The following is a 23,137-nucleotide window of genomic DNA, read 5'->3' as shown; positions in this document are numbered from 1 at the left end:
TCTCAGCTATTACTGTGTTGGATTCCAGAACTTTCTCAGCAGAAGGAAATCAATTGACATTGTCAGGAGCTTTGGAAATGCCAGTGTAAGAAAACCCAAGTGTTCTGATGTGAGAGAACACAGATTATTGATGAAAGAAACAAAGGTAGAAGTGATTGACCATTGAATAATTGCATTTGATGAAGCTGCAATTGAATTAAAGGAGTTCTGGTTACTTCTTAAAACAGCAGAGAGAAAAAAAAATCACTGCCTGTACCTCATGTGGTGTCTGTTCTCTGACAGACTGAAATGGCTATAGTTGAGATGATTTTCCTAATGTGTGCTGCCATACATAGCGACAGAGGGTTTTAAATGCCAAGTGCTTTTGTTTAATTCCGATTTAAAGAACAAAGCCAGTAATCTGATTTCCATATTGCAAATCACCCACCTGATTTTCCTCAGAGAAAACATAGAAACTCAGAGTGGGAGTAGTCCATTCAGCCCTTCGAGCCTGTTCCACCATTCAATATCATCATGGCTGACCATCCAAATCAGTATCCAGTTCCTGCTTTCTCTCCATACCTTTGTTCCCTTTAGACCTAGCTACTAAGGTGGCATGATGTCTCAGTGGTTAGCACTGCTGCCTCACAGCGCCAGGGACCCAAGTTTTATTCCAACCTTGTTCCAACTCTGTGGAGTTTGCACATGCTCCCTATGTCTGTGTGGGTTACCTCGGGTACTCTGGTTTCCTCCCATGGTCCAAAGATGTGCAGGTCAGGTGGATTGGCCGTGGGAAATGCAGAGGTGTGATGGGTCTGGGTGGGATGCTTTTCAGAGGGTCAGTGCAGACATGATGAGCTGAATGGCCTCTACATGCACTGTAGGGATTGTATGAACTATATCTGGCTCTCCCTTAAAAAAAAATTCTATGTTTTGGCCTGTATTGTGATCTGTGGCTGAAATTCTAGTTTTCTCAAAGTATCTTATCGAATTGCTTCATCTGCCTCCTTTGGTAGTGTGTCCCACATTCTAACCACAGGTCACAAACATTCTCCTGCTAGAATCATGAGTAAATATTTTAGACTTATGCTTGTTTAATCTAATTTATCTATTGTTTCAGTCCATTTATGGTTTATCTCTTTGCCTTATTTTTCTTTTGTTCTTCTTATGGGATGTGTGTGTCACTGGCAAGGCCATTGTTTGTCAACCTTCCAGAATTGCCCTTGCGCTAAGATGCTTTGCAAAGGGATTTCAGAATATAAAAAATGCTGGAGATCACAGCAGGTCATGCAGTATCTGTGGAGAGAGAGCAAGCTAATGATCCGAATCTAGATGACTCTTCATCAGGGCTGAAATGGAGTGTGCAGGGGGCAACATTGGTACAATAGTATCAGGGATGTGGGGGGTGGAGTGGGGGGGGTAGTGTGGAAGGAGAGAGGATGTTGATAGTTCCGATTAAGTGACCACAATGTGAAAATGACAGAACAATGGTGTGTCTAACTGCCAGAATGGAAAGAGACAGCAGAACTGCAGATGCTGGAATCCAACGTAGACAGGCAGGAGGCTGGAAGAACACAGCAAGCCAGGCAGCCTCAGGAGGTGGAGAAGTCGACGTTTTGGGTTTAACCCTTCTTCAGGACTGAACAGACAGTCCCACTGGGGTGGGGTGGGGTGTGGCGCGAGATGGTGGAGAGGACACAGTGACAGAGAATATATCAAGGAAAGCTGAAACAAAGGGAAGAAATGGGAGTTGGTCTCATTGAAGGTGTTGAACTCAATATTAAGTCCAGAAGGCTGTAAGGTGCCTGGTCTGAAGGTGAGATGTTGTTTCTCCAGTTTGCGCCGTGACTCACTGGGACACTGTAGCATGCCGAGGACAGACATGTGGGTATGCGAGCAGGACGCTGTGTTATAATGACCGGCTATGGGAAGGTCAGGGTCATGCTCGCACACGGACCAGGGGTGTTGCACAGAGCGGTCACCCAGGCTGCATGTGGTTTCTCTAGTGTAGAGTAGACACCATCTTCAAATTCCACCATCTGCTGTTGGAGGGGTTTGGACCTGTGTCTTCAGAGTATTGATGGGCCCCACTGGATTCCATTAACCCCATGTGACCATCTTCCCCTCATTAAGAACCTAGCTCCTCATACAAATGACATTATGAAGAGCTGACACTTCCTCTGAAGATATCCTCAGTTACAGTTCAGCTCTTGTAACTCCAGTGTCTAAACCTCCAGAGACTGGACCAGTAAGGACAGAATTCAATGCAAATGATCACCAGATAGCTCACCTGGAAGTGAAATCACCCTTGACAACAAATGGACATGTTCCTCAATGGATGTGAATTTGCTCGCTGAGCTGGAAGGTTTTTTTTCAGACATTTCGTCACCATGACAAGGTAACATCATCACTGAGAGTCTCTGGTGAAGTGCTGGTGGTGTGTCCCCCCTCTCTATTTATAGGTCTTGGTTTCTTAAGGTGGGTGATGTCATTTCCAGTGTTTTTTCAAGGGAAGGTGGATGGGATCTAAATCGATGTGTTTATTGATAGAGTTCTGGTTAGAATGCCAGGCCTCTAAGAATTCTCATTCATGTCTTTGTTTAATATTCCTCAATGTTGTCTTCTTCTGAGTGAATGACCTGCTTACAAAATCTGTGGAATTGATTCAATTCTTCACTTTCTGGAAATTGCAATTTGTTGATTGGGACAATAGTTGTTGAAACCAGACAAGTTCCGAACAAACAGTTTCAAACAACAAAGTCAGATCCCCAAGCGTTGTATAGTAGTTCCCTTTCTCAGAGAATCAGACAGAAGGGAAAACCGTGAGAAATAGGAACATGGATGGGACAATCAGTCCGTTGAACCAACTCCAATATTCAATGTGACTAGGGATGACCCGACTTTCCTCACATCTACTTCCCTTGGAGTAGATGTGTCCCAAGGAATCCCTTGATTCCCCAACTGATTAAGAATCTATCTTGGCCTTAACTATACTCGAGGACTCTGCCCCCACAGCTCTCTGTGGCAAAGAGCTCCAAACATTCACAAACTTAATAGTAGAGGATTTCAACTTTCTCAATATTAACTGGAATAGACAAGGCAAACACCCAGGGCTTGCCTGGGATTGTGAACCCACTACCTCTCACATACCAATGTGCGACAAGCTCCTAAGCAAGGATCGAACTCTGAGACCAACGAGCCACTAAGAGGCCCTTTGACCCATCAAGTCTGTACTGCAAAAGCCACACTATATCTACACTAGTCCCACTTTCCAGCCTTGGCTGTTATGACATTTCAAGTGCTCATCCATGTACTTCTGAAAAGTTGTCAGGTTACTCACATCAACTACTCTCCCATGCAATGTGTCCCCTCCTGTCTTCCACCTAAATTATACCTCCTTGTTATTGACCCTTCGAATCCAGGGTAAAGTTACTTTCTATCTATCCTGCCCATGTCCCTCATAATCTTATACACATCTATTAGCTACCACCCCGCCCAGCCTTCTCTGCTTCAAATAAAACAACCTGTTTGCGGAAGGATGTTGTGAAAGTTGAAAGGGTTCAGAAACGATTTATGAGGATGTTGTCAGGGTTGGAGGGTTTGAGCTACAGGGAGAGGCTGAATAGGCTATTTTCCGTGGAGTGTCAGAAACTGAGAAATAACCTTATAAAGGTTTATAAAATGATGAGGGGCATGGATGCAGTGAATAGCCAAGGTCTTTTCCCCAGGGTAAGGGAGTCCAAAACTAGAGGGCATAGGTTTAAGGTGAGAGGCAAAAGTTTTAAAAGGAACCTAAGGAGTATTTCTTTTATGCAGAGGGTGGTACGTGTATGTAATGAAGTGGTGGAGATTGGTACAATTGCAATATTTAAAAGGTGTCTGAAGTATTGTGTACAGTTCTGGTCACTGCATTTTAGGAAGGATGTGGAAGCTTTGGAAAGGGTACAGAGGAGACTTACTAGGATATTGCCTGGTATGGAGGGAAGGTCTTACAAGGAAAGGCTGAGGGACCTGAGGCTGTTTTTGTTAGAGAGAAGAAGGTTGAGAGGTGACTTAATAGAGACATACAAGATAATCAGAGGGTTAGATAGGGTGGACAATGACAGCCTTTTTCCTCAGATGGCAATAGCTAGCACGAGGGGACATAGCTTTAAATTGAGGGGTGATAGATATAGGACAGATGTCAGAGGTAGTTTCTTTACTCAAAGAGTAGTAGGGGGCATGGAATGCCCTGCCTGCAACAGTAGTAGACTCACCAACTTTAAGGGCATTTAAATGGTCATTATAATGTAAGGAGCTGCGAGAGGAAGTGGTGGAGGCTGGTACAATTGCAACATTTAAAAGGCACCTGGAGTATTGCGTACAGTTCTGGTCACCACACTATAGAAAGGATGTGGATGAAAATGGAATAGTGTGGGATAGATCGTCTACGTCGGTGCAACATCGAGGGCCAAAGGGCCTGTACTGCGCTGTAGCGTTTTATGTTCAATGGGTGGGGACATGACTGGGAAGGGTTGAGAGGGGTATGGGCCAAATGCTGGCAGATGGGACTTGATTAATTTAGAAAGTAGGTTGACATGGTTGAGTTGGACTGAAGGGTCTGCTTCTGTGCTGTACATCTCTGTGACTCTATAACCTGAGATAATCCAGCCTGTCTCTGTCACTGACATGCTCCATCCCAGGCAACACCCTGGTGAACTTCCTCTGCAGCCCTTCCATTGCAATCACGTCCTTTTCTATTGAATTTATTCTTATTTTTTATAGGTATCGGCGCACCTCAAGCTGAAGGAGAGATTAGAAGTTAAAAAGGAGCTGGTGAGTCATCAACTCCTTTTGGTAATTTAATTTGAAATAGACTTGGCCTCAGGTTAGTTTGATCACACCAGTAGTGAAGCTGTTTGCACACATCTCTGAATAATGGATTGTAAAATTGAATTCAAGAAATGTGCAAATGTGTTTTCACCAAAATAGACCTGCTAAATGTCAGAGGAGCTTCTAACCTGGATTGTTACTGTCTAATAATGCTGCAGCAATTTTCCAGTCCTATTCTGAGTCCCTGAAGCAGTTGGTAATGTTTTGGATGACAATGTCTTTTATTAATTAGTGCTCCTGTGAGAGAGCTCAGTGTGATGTGAGCACATATTGAAACCTTCCTGCAGTATTGTGTTCAGTCCTGGACACTGCATTTTAGAGAGGTTGTCAAAATCTTCGACCTGAATTGGAGCAGGGATGCAGGAGTTCAGTCACGTCGAGTGACTAGCATTGTTGGCTCCTGAGGAAAGAGGGGCAAAAGGGAAATTGTACAGAGGTGTTCAAAATCCTGGATGGAATAGTCAGAGTTGCCATAATGACAGAGCAGTCAGAGTTCCAGAGGACTATACGGCTGCTCTGTCACTAGATGGAGACAACTGGAGATGTTTAACCTGAGGCACACCTCAGGCAAGGCAAGAGGTTGAGAAGGTGGGACTTTGCTTGTGAACCGAGCCGCTATGACATCACTCTGCATTCCAAACCAGCCATCCAGGGATAGGATAAATAACGGGAAACCATTTCCACTGACAGGAAGGTGCGTACCCAGGGAACACCCATTTATAATAATATCCAGCTGCGCTTGCTGACACCAAGGGACAACGTTTCTTACAAATACAGTTATAAACATCAATTAATGAGACCATTTTAATGGACCCATATATTAGGTCACATTAATAATGTTGAACAAAACAAGCTTTCTTTTAAGTTTCAAAAATTGTCTTAATATTGGAAGTGTACACTTGTGTAATCAGCAATAATCAGGATATGGAGGTGCCGGTGTTGGACTGGGGTGGACAAATTCAGAAGTCACACAACACCTGGTTATAGTCCAACAGCTGTATTTGAAATCACAAGCTTTCGGAGCGCTGCTGACTTCACCTGATGAAGGGGCTACACTCAGGAAAACTTGAGATTTCACATCAACTTGTTGGAATATAACTTGGTGCCCTGTGACGTCTGACTTTGAGCAATAATCAGAAGTGTGTTAGTTACAAAATCCAATTAATGGGACTATTTCACGACATCAGTGTAGTGTGCTAATAGTATTTTACAGTGACCACAGAAATAAAGTGAAAAAGTACTATTTTTCTTTTAGGGTAAAAGGGTAAAATTAGATTCTTTTTGTGCAGTGAATAAGTTTTTTGATCTGAACTGCACCATATCACAAGAAGATGTCAGTCAATTTATTAATTTTTCAATTCATTAATCGTTAATTTATCAATTTATTAAGAATGTCCAAAAGATAATCAGATTAAATACTAGGGAAATGTGATCCATTAGATAGCTCTAGCACAGCTTCAATGGGATGAATGGTCTCTTTCCATGTTATGCAGTTCTAAACTGGATGCACCCAACAAAGAAGGAATATTGCATTGGCCTATATTCCTGATAATGACACACTCCCACTCATGAAAGCCAATGTTGGCATAATATTTCAGCTGCTTTTATATTGTCTACAGATCTCAGAAGAGGAATCGTAAACCAATTCCTTTTCACTCTCTTGCGTTTTGTATTGCCCAGTGCCTATAGTGACCGGCAAGGTTACTGTGATCCTATTGTGAGGATGAAGATTTGGTCTTTGTTGCTGTAAAAGTGCAAAGCAAGATTCTCAGAAAAATTCATTTTCATAGCATCTTTAACAATAATAGGATGTCCAAAGGGGCTTCATGGGAATTTTGTGAAGTTGAAGGAAAGACACTGGTGTAAAGAAATAGTGGGTATACTCAGTAGAATGTAGAAGAATGAGAAGGAATCTTATCGACGCATAGAGAATTATGAAGAGAATAGATAAGAGAGAAGCAGGGACCTTGTTTCTCTGGAAGGTGAAACTCGAATGAGGGGCATAGCTTCAAAATAAGGAAGAGCAGATTCAGATTCACCCAAAGGGTTGTGAATCTGTGGAATTCCCTACCCAATCAAGCAATTGAGGCTTCCTTGTTGAATGTCTTTAAGGCAAAGTTAGATCGATTTTTCAACAGTAAAGGAATTAAGGGTTATGGTGAATGGGTGGGTAAATGGAGCTGAGTCCATGAAAACATCAGCCATGATCTTATTTAATCGTGGAGCAGCCTCAATGGCCCAGACGGCCTACTCCTGCTCCCGTTTCTTATTTTCTTATGTGGCATGAGGGCTGGTGAAGAAAAGCTTGGTCAAAGTGGTAGCTTTGAGAGGTATTGTTAAAGCAGGAGAGAGAGGTGTCGGAATATCAGAGCTAAGGGCATAGGTCACTGAATACACGCCTGGTGACAGTGAGTGATCGATAGAGGGTGTGCAAGAGTTGGCGGTCTCAGAGGGCTGTCTGAGTTTACCGGAGGGATTTACGGAGTTTAGGAAAGGTCAGTTCTCAGAGAGGTTTGAGCACACACTTTAACATCAAAGCTTTGGGGTACTTAACAGAAAAAAGCACAACATCAATAAATAGCACTTAAAGAATCACTCAGGAGGGTAATGAGGAAATCTCCTAATTTTCCATGTAGTCAGGCAGCCTTTGGTGAGTCATAGCAGGAAATTTCTGTTCTGATGACAGACTTGGAGACTCTTAGATACAGCTCATACTCAGGTGAGGGTTCAAATTATAGATTGACAAAACAGGTTTTTCTATGTTGAGGAATTCTGTCGATAGCTCAGGATTCCTCCAAAGTCCTCATAGTCTGTTACACAAGATGGGAATGGTTGTACTCTCAGTCTTGTGCCCACTCACAATCTTTTGGTTGTTAGTGCAGTAACAGTAAAAGAATGAGCTTGGAGCCATTTACAATGAGCTTACAATAAAAATGACAATGAGTCTGCCCACGAGTCAGTGAGGCTCAGGAGGTGATGTTTAATGGGAGTGAAGCTAGTTGGCACAGTTCTGATGGGCTGAATGGCGTGTTTTTGTATGATCCTGTCACCACTGCTGCCTGCTTCTAACGTTTTGCCCCCTGTTTCAAGGTAAATGAAATCCTGACAGCCCTGGGTCTCCTCGACTGCTCAGACACGCGGACTCTCTCTCTGTCTGGTGGACAGCGCAAGCGGCTGGCCATCGCCCTGGAACTTGTCAACAATCCCCCTGTCATGTTCTTTGACGAGCCGACCAGGTAAGATGGAGGATGCGTCCCATAACCTTGCGGGGTGGGTGGGGAGGCAGGGGTGGGATTGGGGACAGGCTACCTGAGGCTAATTCGTAGAATTATAGAATCCCTACAGTGTGGAAGCAGGCCATTCGGTCCACACCCTCCAAAGAGCATCCCACCCAGACTCAACCCCCACCCCGTAACTCTGCAGTTCCCCTGGCTAACCAACCTCACCTCCACATCCCTGGACACCATGGGCAGTTTCCCATGGCCAACCCACATACACTGTATACCTTTGGATTGGTTTGGAGTTGCATTCTTTGTTTAAAGCTCACTGCCTGTTCCATGTTTCTCCCTTCAGTCCCACTGGAAGGTTGAGTAAGTGCCAGCACTGACTCAGACAGCACACAGTGCCACGTCTGAACGTATCCCCCATGCCATTTGATTTATAGTGTAACCGTGGTAACCCTAGTGGGCAGTGTTGCAGGAGATGGTTGACTGCTCCTAGAGGGCACAGTGCCACAGAGCAGAGATGTGGATTTGTCACAGGTATTCTGAATAGTTAGAATCATAGAATCCCTACAGTGTGGAAACAGGCCCTTTGGCCCAACACGTCCAACCGACCCTCCGAAGAGTAATCCACCAGACCCATTCCCCTACCCTATTATCCTATACCTACCCCTGACTAATGCACCTAACCGACACAGTACTGGACACTATGGGCAATTTACGATGACCAATACATCTAACCTGCAAGTCTTTGGATTGTGGGAAGAAACCAGGGTATCTGGAGGAAACCCACGCAGGCAGGGGGAGAATGTGCAAACTCCACACAGACAGTCAGCCGAGATTGGAATCGAACCCAGGTCCCTGGTGCTGTGAGGCAGTGGTGCTAACCACTGAGCCACTGTGGTTAACAACAGCATGCATTTTTGTAGCACCTTTAACACTGCAAAATCTCCTGAGACGGCTTAGTCAACATCTATCAACGAAAATTTGACATCGGGCCTCCGAAGGAGAATCCCCAGTACAGCTGGCACCAAAGGCCTAGTCAAAGGAGTTGGTCTCAAGGAGTGTCTTAAAGGGCAGAGAGGTTTAGGGAAGTAATTACAGAACTTAAAGCTTTTTAAATGACTGTACCCATCATTAAAAACGAGGATGTACAAGAGACCAGAAGTGGAGTTATCCAAGATAGCTATAGACGGTTTTCAGAGTACAGGAGGGGAGATTCCGAAGCAAGGATACAAAGAATATCGAAGAATGTGGTGTTGGAAAAGTACAACTGGTCAGGCAGCATCTGAGGAGCAGGAGAGTCGACGTTCCGAGCATAAGCTCATTCCTGATGAAGTGCTTATGCTTTAAATGTCGACTGTCCTGCTCCTCAAACACTGACTGACCAGCTGTGCTTTCCCAGCAACACACTCTTTGACTCTGATCTCCAGCATCTGCAGTCCTCACTTTCTCCTACAAGAAATGTTGCACTGAAGGTGTTTCCCACATTGACCCATGCCTGAAAGATCTGTCCCTGTGTTACAAACAGTGTGGGAAGACTCAGTCCCAGATCAAAACTGCGAATGAGTCATCAGAATTAATCTCTGCTGGCCCATCTGTCTCTTTCCATGTTATTGTTTCTCTGGCAATTTTCAACGAAAATGTTTTGGACCAGCAGCAGGAACGATCACTGTGCTGCTCAGCTCAAACAGAAGAGAATCTCAGGAGGGCTTTACAAAGGAAAAATGCTCAAGGGGAGACAGGACAAAAATTAATACAAGCAGAATGATCAAAACCATGGTCAAATGAAAAGACGGGCTTTTGAAGGACAATCACAGGAGGAGCATGGAATAAATTTCAAAGAGCCGGGTTCCTGGTGATTAAGCAGTCATGGGGGAACTGATAGTTTCGTTTGAGCTTCTGAAGGCTTTAAAATAAAGGTGACGCTTAGGTCAGCAGGAACTTACATCTTGTTCAAGAGTCTCCACCACCCTGTGCCTGGATTGTCTCAGCAACAGGAAGGAGCAGGAGTGGCAAACCACAGAGTGGCAGGAGATTGCTCTGGGTTGATGCTCCTGGCCTTTTGTGACCCTGATCCCGTTACAAACACCAGATTAAGTCATTGTGTTGGACAGATCTTGAGCATTGCTGTAAAAAAGAATGTTTCCATCAGGACAGTTCTCAGGAATTACGAGTTGAAGAGGAAAACCAACACTTCTGTGGCATGAGAGGAAAGAGGAAGTATTGATAAATTGATTACCACTAGCTCAGAGGCAGTTGCAGTTTCATGTTTTGTTGTTGGGGATGGTGATTCGAGGAGGTGGGACAGATCCACACAGGCCCTGAAGTGAGGAAGGGATGGTGAGTCAGGGATGGTTCTCGGGATATGGAGGTCTAACTAATCTTAATGTCCCGTCACCAGGGCCATGGAGTTTCTCCAGCTTCCAGATAAATAAATCAACTTCCCAAAATCCGTTTGACATCATTGTTCAAAACAACAACCTGTACCACCTCGAAGGGCAAGGGCAGCAGATACATGGGAGCCCCTGTAAAGGCCTCTCCCAACCACTCACCATCCTGACTCGGAAATGTACTGCCGTTCTTTCACTGTCACTGGGTCAACATCCTGGAATTCCCTCCCTCAGGGCATTGTGGGAGTCCCTACCCTCCATGGAATGCTGTGGCTCCAAGAATGCAGCTCACCACCACCTTCTCAAGGGCAATTAGGGACATGAAGTATCGAGGAGGTGAAGCTTTTAATTCTCCAAGAGACTACGGACTGATTTGTGGGATGGAGGGAGATGGGATCATGGCATACCGAAGCCGACTGCCCATAAGCAGAAGGGAAGTCCTACCGGGAAGCAGGTGAGGCAGAGGGAATAGCGCGTTGTGGAAACTGGTGAGTGGGCAGTCAGTGACAGGTCTGAACCAGGGACTACGCAGTGAGAGCAACAGGCATCGAAATAGCTGCTTGTGTTTATCATGATACCTAATCAATGTAACTGTATTTCTGATATATCTGTGTGTGTCTCTCTCTCTGTCCCCCTCCACCGTAGTGGGTTAGATAGCGCCTCCTGTTTCCAGGTGGTATCACTGATGAAGTCACTCGCTCAAGGTGGGAGGACCATCATCTGCACCATCCATCAACCCAGTGCTAAGCTCTTTGAGATGTTTGATAAGGTACAGTCTCTTTTTAGTTCTTCATCGATCTTGATCAGATGGGCCAATGGGCAGATGGAATTTAATTCAGATAAATGCGATGTGTTGCATTTTGGGAAAGCAAATCTTAGTAGGGCTTATACACTTAATGGGAAGGTCCGAGGGAGTGTTACTGAACAAAGAGACCTTGGAGTGCAGGTTCATAGCTCCTTGAAAGTGGAGTCGCAGGTAGATAGGATAGTGAAGAAGATGTTTGGTATGCTTTTCTTTATTGGTCAGAGTATTGAGTACAGGAGTTGGGGGGTCATGTTGTGGCTGTACAGGACATTGGTTAGACCACTGGTGGAATATTGCGTGCAATTCTGGTCTCCTTCCTATTGGAAAGATGTTGTGAAACTTGAAAGGGTTCAGAAAAGATTTACAAGGATGTTGCCAGGAGGATTTGAGCTACAGGGAGAGGCTGAACCAGCTGGGGCTGTTTTCCCTGGAGATTCAGAGGCTGAAGGGTGACCTTATAGAGGTTTACAAAATCATGAGGGGCATGGAAAGTCTTTTCCCTGGTGTGGGGGAGTCAGAACTAGAGGGCATAGATTTAGGGTGAGAGGGGAAAGATATAAAAGAGACCTAAGAGGCAACTTTTTCACGCAGAGGGTGGTGTGTATATGGAATGAGCTGCCAGAGGATGTGGTGGAGGCTGGTACAATTGCAACATTTAAAAGGCATCTGGATGGGTATATGAATAAAAAGGGTTTGGAGGGATATGGGTCGGGTGCTGGCAGGTGGGACTAGATTGGGTTGGGATATCTGGTCGGCATGGACGGGTTGGACCGAAGGGTCTGTTTCCATGCTGTACATCCCTATGACTCTATCTGCTGGAGCATTCTAATCTGTGAAGCATGTGGATCCCCATGTCCTAAAGAACATCATGAATCATTACACTTTAATTCTTTTGGTTAATTGGATGTGTGTGGTCCTGACAAGCCCCCTCCCCAAGATTGAAGTGATGATCCTCGTACTTCACTCTCACAGCCTTTTTAATCTTTCCTGGTCAGTAGTTATAGGTAAACTGAGTTTGCGTTAATTTGTTCATGGAATATGGGAGTCGCTGGTTTATTGCCCTTTCCCAGTTGCCTCTGAGAACATAAGAATATAACTAGAGGCAGACGCAGGCAATTCAGCCCCTCGAACCTGCTCTGTCATTTAATACACTCATGGTTGATGTCATGAGTGTTGGTGGTGAGCTGCCTTCTTGAACCACTACAGTCCTATCTCCCCTGATCCCACAAATCCGTCCATAGTCTCGAGGAGAATTAAAAGCTTCACCTCCTCAATACTTCCCATCACTTGAACTCTGGGATATTGACTCAGCAACACTGGAAGAAACAGTGATATGATTCCAAGGCAGGCTGATGTGTTGTTTGGAGAGGGAGCTTTGAGTTGGTAAGGTGTCTACAGCCTTTGTTCTCCTGAGTGGTGGAGGTCAGTGGAAGGCGCTGGCAGAGGAATCTTGGTGAGTCAACCCAGTGTATCCTGTTGGTGGTCCACACAACTGCAGGTGTTGGTGGAGGGAGTGAATGACAGCGGAAAGTGCCCATTGAGCATACTGCTTGCTCCCAAACAGTGTGCAGGCCTTGAACACAGAAACAGGGGCAGGGGCTTCATGGTGTTGGGACGCAGTGTGGATGAAGCTTTAAAATTGATGGCTTCAGAGATCACCTTAGAACCCTAACTCCTCAGGAGCAGTTTTGATTGTGTGCAGGACTGTTAGGCAGGAGGGAATAGGCAAAGCCTTAATATAGCAGCCTTTTTACAAACAGAATTAGGTTTCATTGTCACAGGTACTCAAATACAGGGATACATGAATGCAGCAAAAAGTTTACAGTCACCATTTCCGGTGCCATGTTAGGTATGGAGGTACCGAGGGACTTAATCTTTAGTATAAATCAGAAAAAATAAAGAAATAAAGGTAAAAGTTCAGCATTACAATCCTAAAATTCTAAAGAACAGAGTATGCGCTGGGCATCACTTCTAGGCACAGTGGGTGGGCGGCACGGTGGCACAGTGGTTAGCACTGCTGCCTCACAGCGCCAGAGACCTGGGTTCAATTCCCGCCTCGGGCGACTGACTGTGTGGAGTTTGCACGTTCTCCCCGTGTCTGCGTGGGTTTCCTCCCACAGTCCAAAGATGTGCAGGTCAGGTGAATTGGCCATGCTAAATTGCCCGTAGTGTTAGGTAAGGGGTCGATCTAGATGTAGATGTAGGGGTATGGGTGGGTTACGCTTCGGCGGGGCGGTGTGGACTTGTTGGGCCGAAGGGCCTGTTTCCACACTGTAAGTAATCTAATCTAATCTAATCTAATCTAATCTAATCTAGGCCAGGAGTCCCTCGAGTCTGTGCAAATTCCACTCTCCGACACTGAACGGGTCTGAAGTTTGGAGGTAATTAGAGAGATAAAGGGAAAGAAGGTAGACGAAGAAGAAGAAGGAAAAGGACAGATCAGATGAGCTCCAGCTTAGAAGCCTATTCCACCGTTATTTTGTTTCTATCTCTTCCTGCATCTCATTCACCATTCTGTTTTGTTTCCGGCCAGCCCAATCTCAGTTGTGTGCACAGCTCTCAGCCTCGCTGTCAAACCCAGTTAAGTCTCACTGCTGTTGTCTTGGAAATAGACCTGTGTCAACACCGATGGCTGACTGCTGGTCTGATCTCACATTGAGGGAAGGCTGCTGTCCACCTCCATAGCCTTCCGAGGAGCTGCCTGCCCTAATTTGGCAAAACTGCAGCAGCCCCCAAAATGGCTGCCACCTATCTCAGCTGCTGGATACCAGCAGGCAGCCCTCACTTTCTGGAGTTTGTTTACTCCTTTCATCTCCTGGCCGACTCAGCCATTTACATTGACTCATCTGTGGCTGGCTCATCTCCTGGAATTCATCTGAGAGTCCCCGCATTGCAAAGGCCATTGAACCCATCAGTCGATGCCAGTAGTGTTTTGTACACATAGCTCTCCTCCCACCCACTTTCATCTTACAATGTTATCTCACCCATTTTGGCACAACCCTCTATTCCTCTCTCCCTTCTGTATTTATTCAGTGTCCCCTTAAATATATCTGTTATTTACCTTGACCACCATGTGTGGTAACGAGTTCCGCATTGCAACCTGCCCTGGGTGACGAAGTTTGTGTTCAATTCCTGATTGGATCTATTTATTTACATATTAAACATGCAGGTCCTAGTTCTGGTATCCACTACAAGTGAAAATGTCTCTTGCACATCCATCCCCTTAAGCCCTTTCATATCTTTGAAGACCTTCACCCTACCATTGCCTCCACATTCTCTATCATTCTTCACCCAAAGGCTTGTGGGTCTGTGGAATTGCCTGCCCCGTGCCGCAGTTGATGCTACATCATTGACTGCTTTTAAGGTAAAGATAGAATTTTGACCAATGAATAGTTATGGTGAGCGGGTGGGTAAGTGGAGCTGAATCCCTGAAAAGTTCCAGTCTCTTCAATCAAAAATAAAACAAACCCTTTGCCTTGATGACAAAATGACTGCACGTAATTCTTGGTTACGTGTATCTAGTCATATTTATAGTTTACTTTAGCAGGACTTTGATACTTTTCTCAATTTGGCAGGATTGTGGGCTCAAATAGATTAATCCAGACCATGCAAGGCAAGGATTTAGTTTGTAAAGTTGGGTGCACGCAGCAACCTATACTAAATAATGTGAGCGATTGAGAATTTATTTTTTCACTTCTCTCCCCGGCTGAAGGTGCTGACTCACGTTAGGGTGCACTTTCTGTTGTCCATTTCTCATGTTTCAACCTCGATGATAAATGGTAGCTGGCAGTTCAACAATGGAAGGCATCGCGGCCTGTCCTCATTTGTTGCCTGTACGTGTGCACTCACCAGCAAGAGTGATAAGATGATGAGCAGGAATCTTGTTGTTTCAGTGGCACCCTGCCTCAGAGACCCCTTGGATCCAGTTTGTCATGTTCTGATAGTGGGTGTCCCCCTCCCTACACTGCTTGTAATGATCCGTTTTCACAGGCAGTGAATTTTAGACCTGGCACACATTATTTTGCCTTGGTGTCACATTAGGCCATAGGTATATCAGCAAGAAACCTTCATTCAGCAACATTAAGATTAAAATTAATTCTTTAATTTAAGAGAGGTGTGTGATTGTGAGATGGAGTTTCCAAAAGTGTTAGTTAATGCACAATGACAATTCAAATTCAGTTTTGAAAATCCATAAATCAGAGGGTGGAACTAATAAAGTGATTCCACAACAGACGAATTAGCTAATAAAATGCAATGCTGTTGATTGTCGAACAAATCGACTGGTTCATGAATTCAGAAGGGGAGTTCTGCATGCAGTTTTGGTCTCCTTACTTGAGAAAGGATGTACTGGCACTGGAGGGGGTGCAGAGGAGGTTCACTAGGAGCTGAGAGTCTTTGGCTAACGAGGAGAGATTGAGTAGACTGGGACTATACTCATTGGGATTTAGAAGAGTGAGGAGGGATCTTATAGAAACCTATAAAATTATGAAGGGAAGGGATAAGATAGAAGCAGGGAGATTGTTTCCACTGATGGGTGAAACTATAACTAGGGGCACAGCCTCAAAATGAAGAACTAGCAGATTTAAGACTGAGTTGAAGAGGAACTTCTTCACTCAAACGATTGTAAATCTGTGGAATTTCTTCCCCACTGAAGCAATTGAGACTACCTCATCAAATATTTTTAAGGCAAAGATAGATTTTTGAACAGCAAGGGAATGAAGAGTTATGGAAAGCAAGCAGTTAAGTGCAGGAAAAGCTCAGTCCATGAAAAGCTCAGCCATGATCTTATTGAATGGTGGAGCAGGTTCGATGGGCAAAGTTCCTGCTCCTAGTTGGGGTGGCACAGTGGTTAGCACTGCTGCCTCACAGCACTAGGGACCCGGGTTCAATTCTCTCCTTGAATGACTGTCTGTGTGGAGTTTGCACGTTCTCCCCGTGTCTGTGTGGGTTTGCTCTGGGTGCCCCGGTTTCCTCCTACAATCCAAAGGTGTGCAGGTTAGGTGAATTGACCGTGCTAAATTGCCCATAGTGTTCAGGGATGTGTAGGTTAGCTGCATTAGTCAGGGGTAGATCTAGAGTAATAGGGTAGGAGAATGGGTCAGGGTGGGTTACTCTTCAGAGGGTCGGTGTGGACTTGTTGGGCAGAAGGGCCTGTTTTACACACTGTAGGGATTATGTTCTATGATTCTAATAGAGTAGGAGAATGGGTCTGGGTGGGTTACTCTTCAGAGGATCGGTGTGGACTTGTTGGGCAAACTGACCTGTTTCCACACTGTAGGATTCTAGTTCTTAAGTTCTTATGAGATCTTATTTGTTCTGTTCCATATGTAACTCCAGTCCCATTCCAGTGAGGTTGACTCCTAACTGCCCTCTAAAGGTACATAACACGTGGAATGGAGGATTCTTAGAGGAAGGTTCACCCTCACCTTTCATGACATTTAATTATGGGATGGCCAATAATGGCTGGCCTTTGCTAATTATAGTCACATCCTGAGAAGACACAAAGTAGCGATGAGTGGGCCAATCATTTAGGAACGTAAAGCTAGGAGCAGGAGTAGTCCATTCAGTCCTTCGAGCCTGGTCCACCATGTTCATGGCTGATCCACTGCTATATTCCTGCTTTCTCTTACTCCATTATTAGCTAAAGATTTGTCAGTCTCCCCGAACACATTCAGTGATTTAGCTCCCACAGACTCCTGTGATATTAAATTCCACAGATCCTCTGTCCTTTGAGTGAAGAAATCTTTCCTCACCTCAGTTCTAAATGGCCTGCCATATATCCTGAGACTGTGACACCCACTTACTGCTACTTTGTGTCATCTCAGGATGTGACTCCTCAACTGGGGGAAACATCCTCCCTACATCTTGTCTGTCTCACCCTAAAACGTTTCCATCAAATCCCATCTCATCTTTCTAAACTCTAGTTAATGCAGGACCAATTGAACCAATCCCTCTTTGTCAGACAGTCTGCCATCTCATTATCAACCGAGTGAACTTCTGCGCCACTCCCTCTGTGACAAGTAAATCCTCTCTCAGATAAGATGTGGAGGTGCTGGTGTTGGACTGGGGTGGACAAAGTTAAAAATCACAAAACACCAGGTTACAGTCCAACAGGATTATTTGGAAGTACTAGCTTTCGGAGCGCTGCTCCTTCGTCAGGTAACTAGTGCGGAAGGACCATAAGACACAACATTTCTAGCAAAAGATCACAGTGTCATGCAATTAAAATGATACCTAGATTGCTGTTAAGTTTTTCATCTTTTAGAATGGGTTGCAGGTTTCAATTCATTAACATGTAAATCCCAGAACTTCTTTTAGTCACATTCTCGAGATAACTTAAGGTTATATCAAAAAAGGTGACATCTCAGCTCTGTGCCACAAGATCCCCTCAACTGTGTCTTCATTCTGTTATGAGATCTTGCTGTGTGCAAACTGGTTGCTGCATTTGTCAACACGAGCACCACCTTGGAGCGCTCTATTGTCTGCGGAGTGATTTGAGCTGGTTCTGAGAAACATGACAGAATGGCAGTGTAAGCATCATTTTGTGGTATAAAACCCCCTCGTCTCTCACTCCATAAAGAACACCACAATTTCCTTCCAAACAGCATCCTGCCTCGTTCTGGCACAGAGTTAACACCATACCCTAACCATACAACCATCAAACATCCACAATGACATTTATCTGTCTCTGCAAAACATGAGCAAAAAAAAAGACCTTTTAACTCAGTAATTACTGGTGTTTTATCTGGCCACCTGTTTACTTCCTTTGTATGTTTCTCCATCAAAGAAATGGAATCTGCATTTTTATTTTTAAAAATCACACAAACCTCTTAAGGTAAAATAATTGGGACAGTTTCTGAAGAATTTGAGATGGTTATTGGAGGGACATTTGTTCCTCAGGTTCCGAAGGTCTGTTGTGGACTCATTACGAGAGACCAATTGCCCTAATTCTCACTGTGGTATGCAATTTAGCACAGAGTGCACCAGGAAGATATTGGTCTTTTACAAAGATAGCCTAATACCTCCAATGTTTTTCTGCCTGGTGTTATTATGTCTGATATTTATCGAAGAGGAGATCAAGAAAGAATTTCTGTTCCACAGAATATTGAAGATTACTGCTTGGAGCTGCCTTCCCTTTCATGACTTAATATCCCATCAGACTGTCTCAGGGCAGATATGGCACAGGGTTCAATACAGAGTAAAGGTCCATCTACTCTTATAACCTGAAAGTAACATGTCCTGTGCACTGTCCCCATCAAACACTCCCAGCAGAGGTATAACACAGGGTTTGATACAGAGTAAAGCTGCCTCTACTCTTTTAAATTGAAAATAAAGTTTCATCAGCACCATCCCATCAAACGCACTCCAGGACAGAAACAGCATGGGGTATATACAGAGTAGAGCAGCCACAACTCCTTTAAACTAAAAGTAAATGGAAAACAAAGCCACCTCTACTCTTTTAAACTGAGGTTAAAGCTCCCTCCAATACAGATTCTCATCAAATTCTCCCAGGATAGGAACAGCATGGTGTTAGATACAGAATACAGCTGACTCAATTCTTTTTAAACCAGAAGTAAAGCTCTTTCTGATCTCTTAAGCTGAAAGTAAAACTGCCTGTACACTCTCCCATCAAACACACCCTGGGCAGGTACGTACGGGAGATACATACAGAGTAAAGCTGCCTCAACAAAGTCTCCACCAAACACACTCAGGACAGGTACAGGTAATACTGTTAGATACAGAGTACAGTTCCCTTGATACTGTCCCCATCAAATACTCCCAGGACAGGAACAGAATGGAGTTAAATATAAAGTAAAGCGACCTCTACACCATCCCCAAGCAACACCCCCAGGACAGGTGCAGTAAAACTTTTTCAACATTGTCACCATCAAACACTCCCAGCTTGATTTACTTTCCAATCCACACACAGATTGACCATGACCTGCCTGATGAGAGCAGGAGCAACAGGTGTGTGAGTGTGTAGGGGATTCTCTCATCATGTGACTTGACACTCAGCTCGCCCTGGGGTTAGATAGATTAACAGTTTTGAAGTTTAAACTCAGCCTGAGTTCACCGTGATTGGTTTATATTTTCATCATGACAAAACAGATAGAAAAAAAAATCAATGTTTGAATGCTGAATTTTCTACTTTGTAAAAGATTAGCAAAGTCAATTCCTTATGTTGTCATGTCAGTTTCTAGACTGATAACAGTATTAGGGCACAGTGAGGAAATCTACCTATATGTTCCCTGGAGCATCAGAGGCTGTGCAGCGACCTTATAGAGGTTTATAAAATCACGAGGGGCATGGATAGAGTGAATAGACAAGATCTTTTCCCTGGGGTGGGAAGAGTCCAGAACTAGAGGGCATAGGTTTAGGGTGAGATGGGAAATATTTAAAAGGGACCTAAGGGGCAACTTTTTCACACAGAGGGTGGTGCGTGTTTGTGGAATGAGCTGCCAGAGGAAGTGGTGGAGGCTGGTACAAATGCAGTATTTAAAAGGCAACTGGATGGGTGGATGAATAGGAAGAGTTTAGAGGGATATGGGTCAAGTGCTGGCAAATGGAACTAGATTAATTTAGGATATCTAGTTGGTATGGACAAGTTGGACTGAAGCGTCTGTTTCCATGCTGTACATCCCTATGACTCTATTTTCACTGATTATTTATAGATTGGATAACAGTTTAACCCAGACAATTTGTTCTTTGCATTTTGAGATGGAGTCATGGACTCAAACAGCACAGAAACAGACCCGTTAGTCCGACTAATTCATGCTGACCGTAATCCCAAACTAAATGAGTCCTACCTTCCTGCACTTGGCCCATATCCCTCTAAACCTTTCCTATTCATGGACTTATCTCAGTGTCTTTTAAACATTGTACCCACATATGCCACATCCTCAGGAAGTTCATTCCACACATCAATGACACTCTGTTCAAAAATAATTTCCCCCATGTCTTTTTTAAATGTTTCTCCTCTCACCTTAAAAATATGCCTCATAGTCTTGAAATACCCCATCCTGGTTAAACACGCCTGCCATTCACCCAGTACATGCCCCTGATTATTTTATAAACCTCTATGAGGTAACTCCTTGACCTCCAACGCTCCAGGGAAAAAGGTGCCAGCCTACAGCCTATCCAGTCCCTCATTATAACTCAAACCCCCTATTCCCAGCAATACCCCGGTGAATCTCATCTGAACCTTCTCCAGTTTACTGAGTTCTGACTATGGATGACGTCACAGCGCTGAAAAATGACAAAAGAACAAAAAGCAACAGAAGGAAAAGTGCAGCAGGATCAATCTTTGCAAAATTATTCATATCCTATCAGTAGGACCTCAGGTTTGATTATATGGGATTTCTTAGCATCAGCTACAAGCAAATCACAATTAAAATCAACAAAGGGACAATGATGCAACTGTCTCAGGTGTACACTGTTGTGTTGACTGCCACCTTCTGTCCTATGATGGCATTGCAAGTCATGAAGTGTTCATCCGTACGAGATTAAAAAATCAGACAACACCAGGTTATAGTCCAACAAGTTTACTTGGAAGCACACTAGCCTTCGGAGCGCCGCTCCTTCATCAGGTGATTTCACCAGGTCACAACCACCGGATGAAGGTGCAGCGCTCCGAAAGCTAGTCCTTCCAATTAAACTTGTTGGACTACAACCTGATGTTGTGCGATTTTTAACGTTGTACACCCCAGTCCAACACCAGCATCTCCAATTCATCAGTAGCAGAAAGTGAGGTCTGCAGATGCTGGAGATCAGAGTCGAGAGTTTGGTGCTGGAAAAACCCAGAAGGTCAGGCAGCTTCCGAGGAGCAGGAGAATCGACGTTTTGGGCCAGAGCAACATATTCTCGAAAGTGTTCATCAGTGTTGAGTTTTTAACCCCCTCTCTTTTATTCTTTAAGTGTTTTCTTTACAAAATTAAAGTCTTCCCCTTTTCCTTAGTGTATGGACTAGATGCTAATTTTTTTTCCAAACACTAGAATCATCAGCAATTATGTACCACAAGCCTGTCATGCAACATCACCCCCCCCCCCCCCACAAAACCACCCCACTCAAGTAAAGTTGACACTGATGGGAGCTTCCCTCTGTCTTTTGGCTGTGAAGGGAATTTGAGTAATTCAAACAAAACCCTAACTGGAAAGATCCCAGGCAGCACAAAACCACATATATTATAAAACAATTGACTTCAAAATATAAGGAGTAGATTGCATGGATATTCAACTTTGCTGCAACATCCCACAAATGCATGACTAATCTACTGAACCTTCCCCACCCTGAATTCCTGTAGCACCAAAAAAATCCATTGACCGCAAACGTGAACATGTTCAATAACTGAGCCTCCACAGTCCTCTTGGGGTAGAAGATGTGAAAATCCCCAACAAATGTACAAAATACTTGAAAGAATAGACAGGGTAGATGCAACTGAAATGTTCCCCCATATTGTGAAGTCTGGAACCAAGAAAAATAATTTATGAATAAGGGGAATGCTGCACAGGTATGGGATGAGAAGACTTTTGGAATTCTCTACCAGAGAGAGCTGTGGAAGTTCAGTCTATGATTATGTTTAAGGGAGAGATTGATGGATTTCTGATTACCAATGGGATATAGAGCTATGAAGACTAGATGAGTAAAAGGCATGAAGTGTTCGATCAATCACAATTATGTTGAATGGTGGGGCAAGTCGATGGACCGAATGGCTCCTCCTGTTCCTATGTACGACCAAAAAAATAAATGTAAGCCACTCTGCCCTTTGTGCCCTCTGCTCCTTTCAACAAGATCGTAGCTGATCTGATTTTAACCTCAACTCTACATTTCTGCATATCCTCCGATAATCGTCACCTCCTGGGTCATCAAGAATCGATCTCCATCTGCCTTAAGATTCTGCATCTACTGCCTTTTGGGAAAGGGAATTTTAAAGACCACCCCCCCCCCCCCCTCTCCCCCCCAACTCTCTAGGAGAAAACAATAGTTTCCTCATCTCTGTCTTAAGGGGGCAATCCCTTACTTTCACACTATGACTTTTCCCAAGCTCTTGTGAAGAAATCCCTTGCCATCCCAGTCTTATATGGCCAGCTTGTTATCCTGCAGCTATGGTCCACAGGTTTCAGACTCCCCCTTTGGGGCTGAAATTCTACAAATTGTATGTGTTTCAATAAGATCACTCCTTGTTCCTCCAGTTAATCACTCATCAGGAAAGCTTTTTCATCCCAGGAAGGAATCTCATGAATGTTAATTATAGAGTCATAGAGTCAAAGAGATGTGTAAACAGACACTTTGGTCCAACTCGTCCATGCCGACCAGATATCCCAACCCAATCCAGTCCCACCTACCAGCCTCTACCGCTTCTCTGGCAGTTCATTCCATACATGTACCACCCTCTGCATGAAAAAGTTGCCTCTTAGGTCTCTTTTATATCTTTCCCCTCTCACTCGAAACCTATGCCCTCTAGTTCTGGTCTCCCCCACCCCAGGGAAAATACCTTATCTATTTATCCTATCCATGTCCTTCATGGTTTTATAAACCTCTAAAAGGTCACCCCTCAGCCTCCAACGCTCCAGGAAAATAGTCCCAGCCTGTTCAACCTGTCTCTATAGCTCAAATCCTCCAACCCTGACAGAGAGGTGAAGGTGTTGAATTAACTGGGCAAAGCAGGTTCGTCAAACAGCAAATTACTGATATTATCCAATGTAGAAAATCAAAGCAGTCAGAGCATTAAATCAATGTTTTGACAGGTTTTGATAAACCATTGGGACTTAATGTAGACAAGTCACCAGCTCCTGATGGCCAGATCCAAGGGTTTTAACATAGAACATAGAACAGTCCAGCATAGTACAGGCCCTTCGGCCTTCGGTAT

General features: G+C 44.2%; 1 protein-coding gene across 4 annotated transcripts in view; it reads left to right on the top strand.

The window, feature by feature from the left end:
• The window catches only part of abcg4a (ATP-binding cassette, sub-family G (WHITE), member 4a), a 140,838-nt gene that overhangs the window by 90,480 nt on the left and 27,221 nt on the right, over nt 1–23,137 (top strand). For all 4 annotated transcript variants that reach the window (XM_072593340.1, XM_072593341.1, XM_072593342.1 and 1 more), the window contains exons 5-7: nt 4,744–4,794; nt 7,942–8,087; nt 11,111–11,234. In XM_072593340.1, coding sequence (XP_072449441.1) covers nt 4,744–4,794; nt 7,942–8,087; nt 11,111–11,234 — 321 coding nt within the window. The remainder of the gene's footprint in view (nt 1–4,743; nt 4,795–7,941; nt 8,088–11,110; nt 11,235–23,137) is intronic.

This window comes from Chiloscyllium punctatum, chromosome 23, assembly GCF_047496795.1.
Source record: "Chiloscyllium punctatum isolate Juve2018m chromosome 23, sChiPun1.3, whole genome shotgun sequence".
Classification (NCBI taxonomy): Eukaryota; Metazoa; Chordata; class Chondrichthyes; order Orectolobiformes; family Hemiscylliidae; genus Chiloscyllium; species Chiloscyllium punctatum.
The sequence above is the reverse complement of the archived record's forward strand: the minus strand, read 5'-3'. Positions and strand labels throughout refer to the sequence as shown.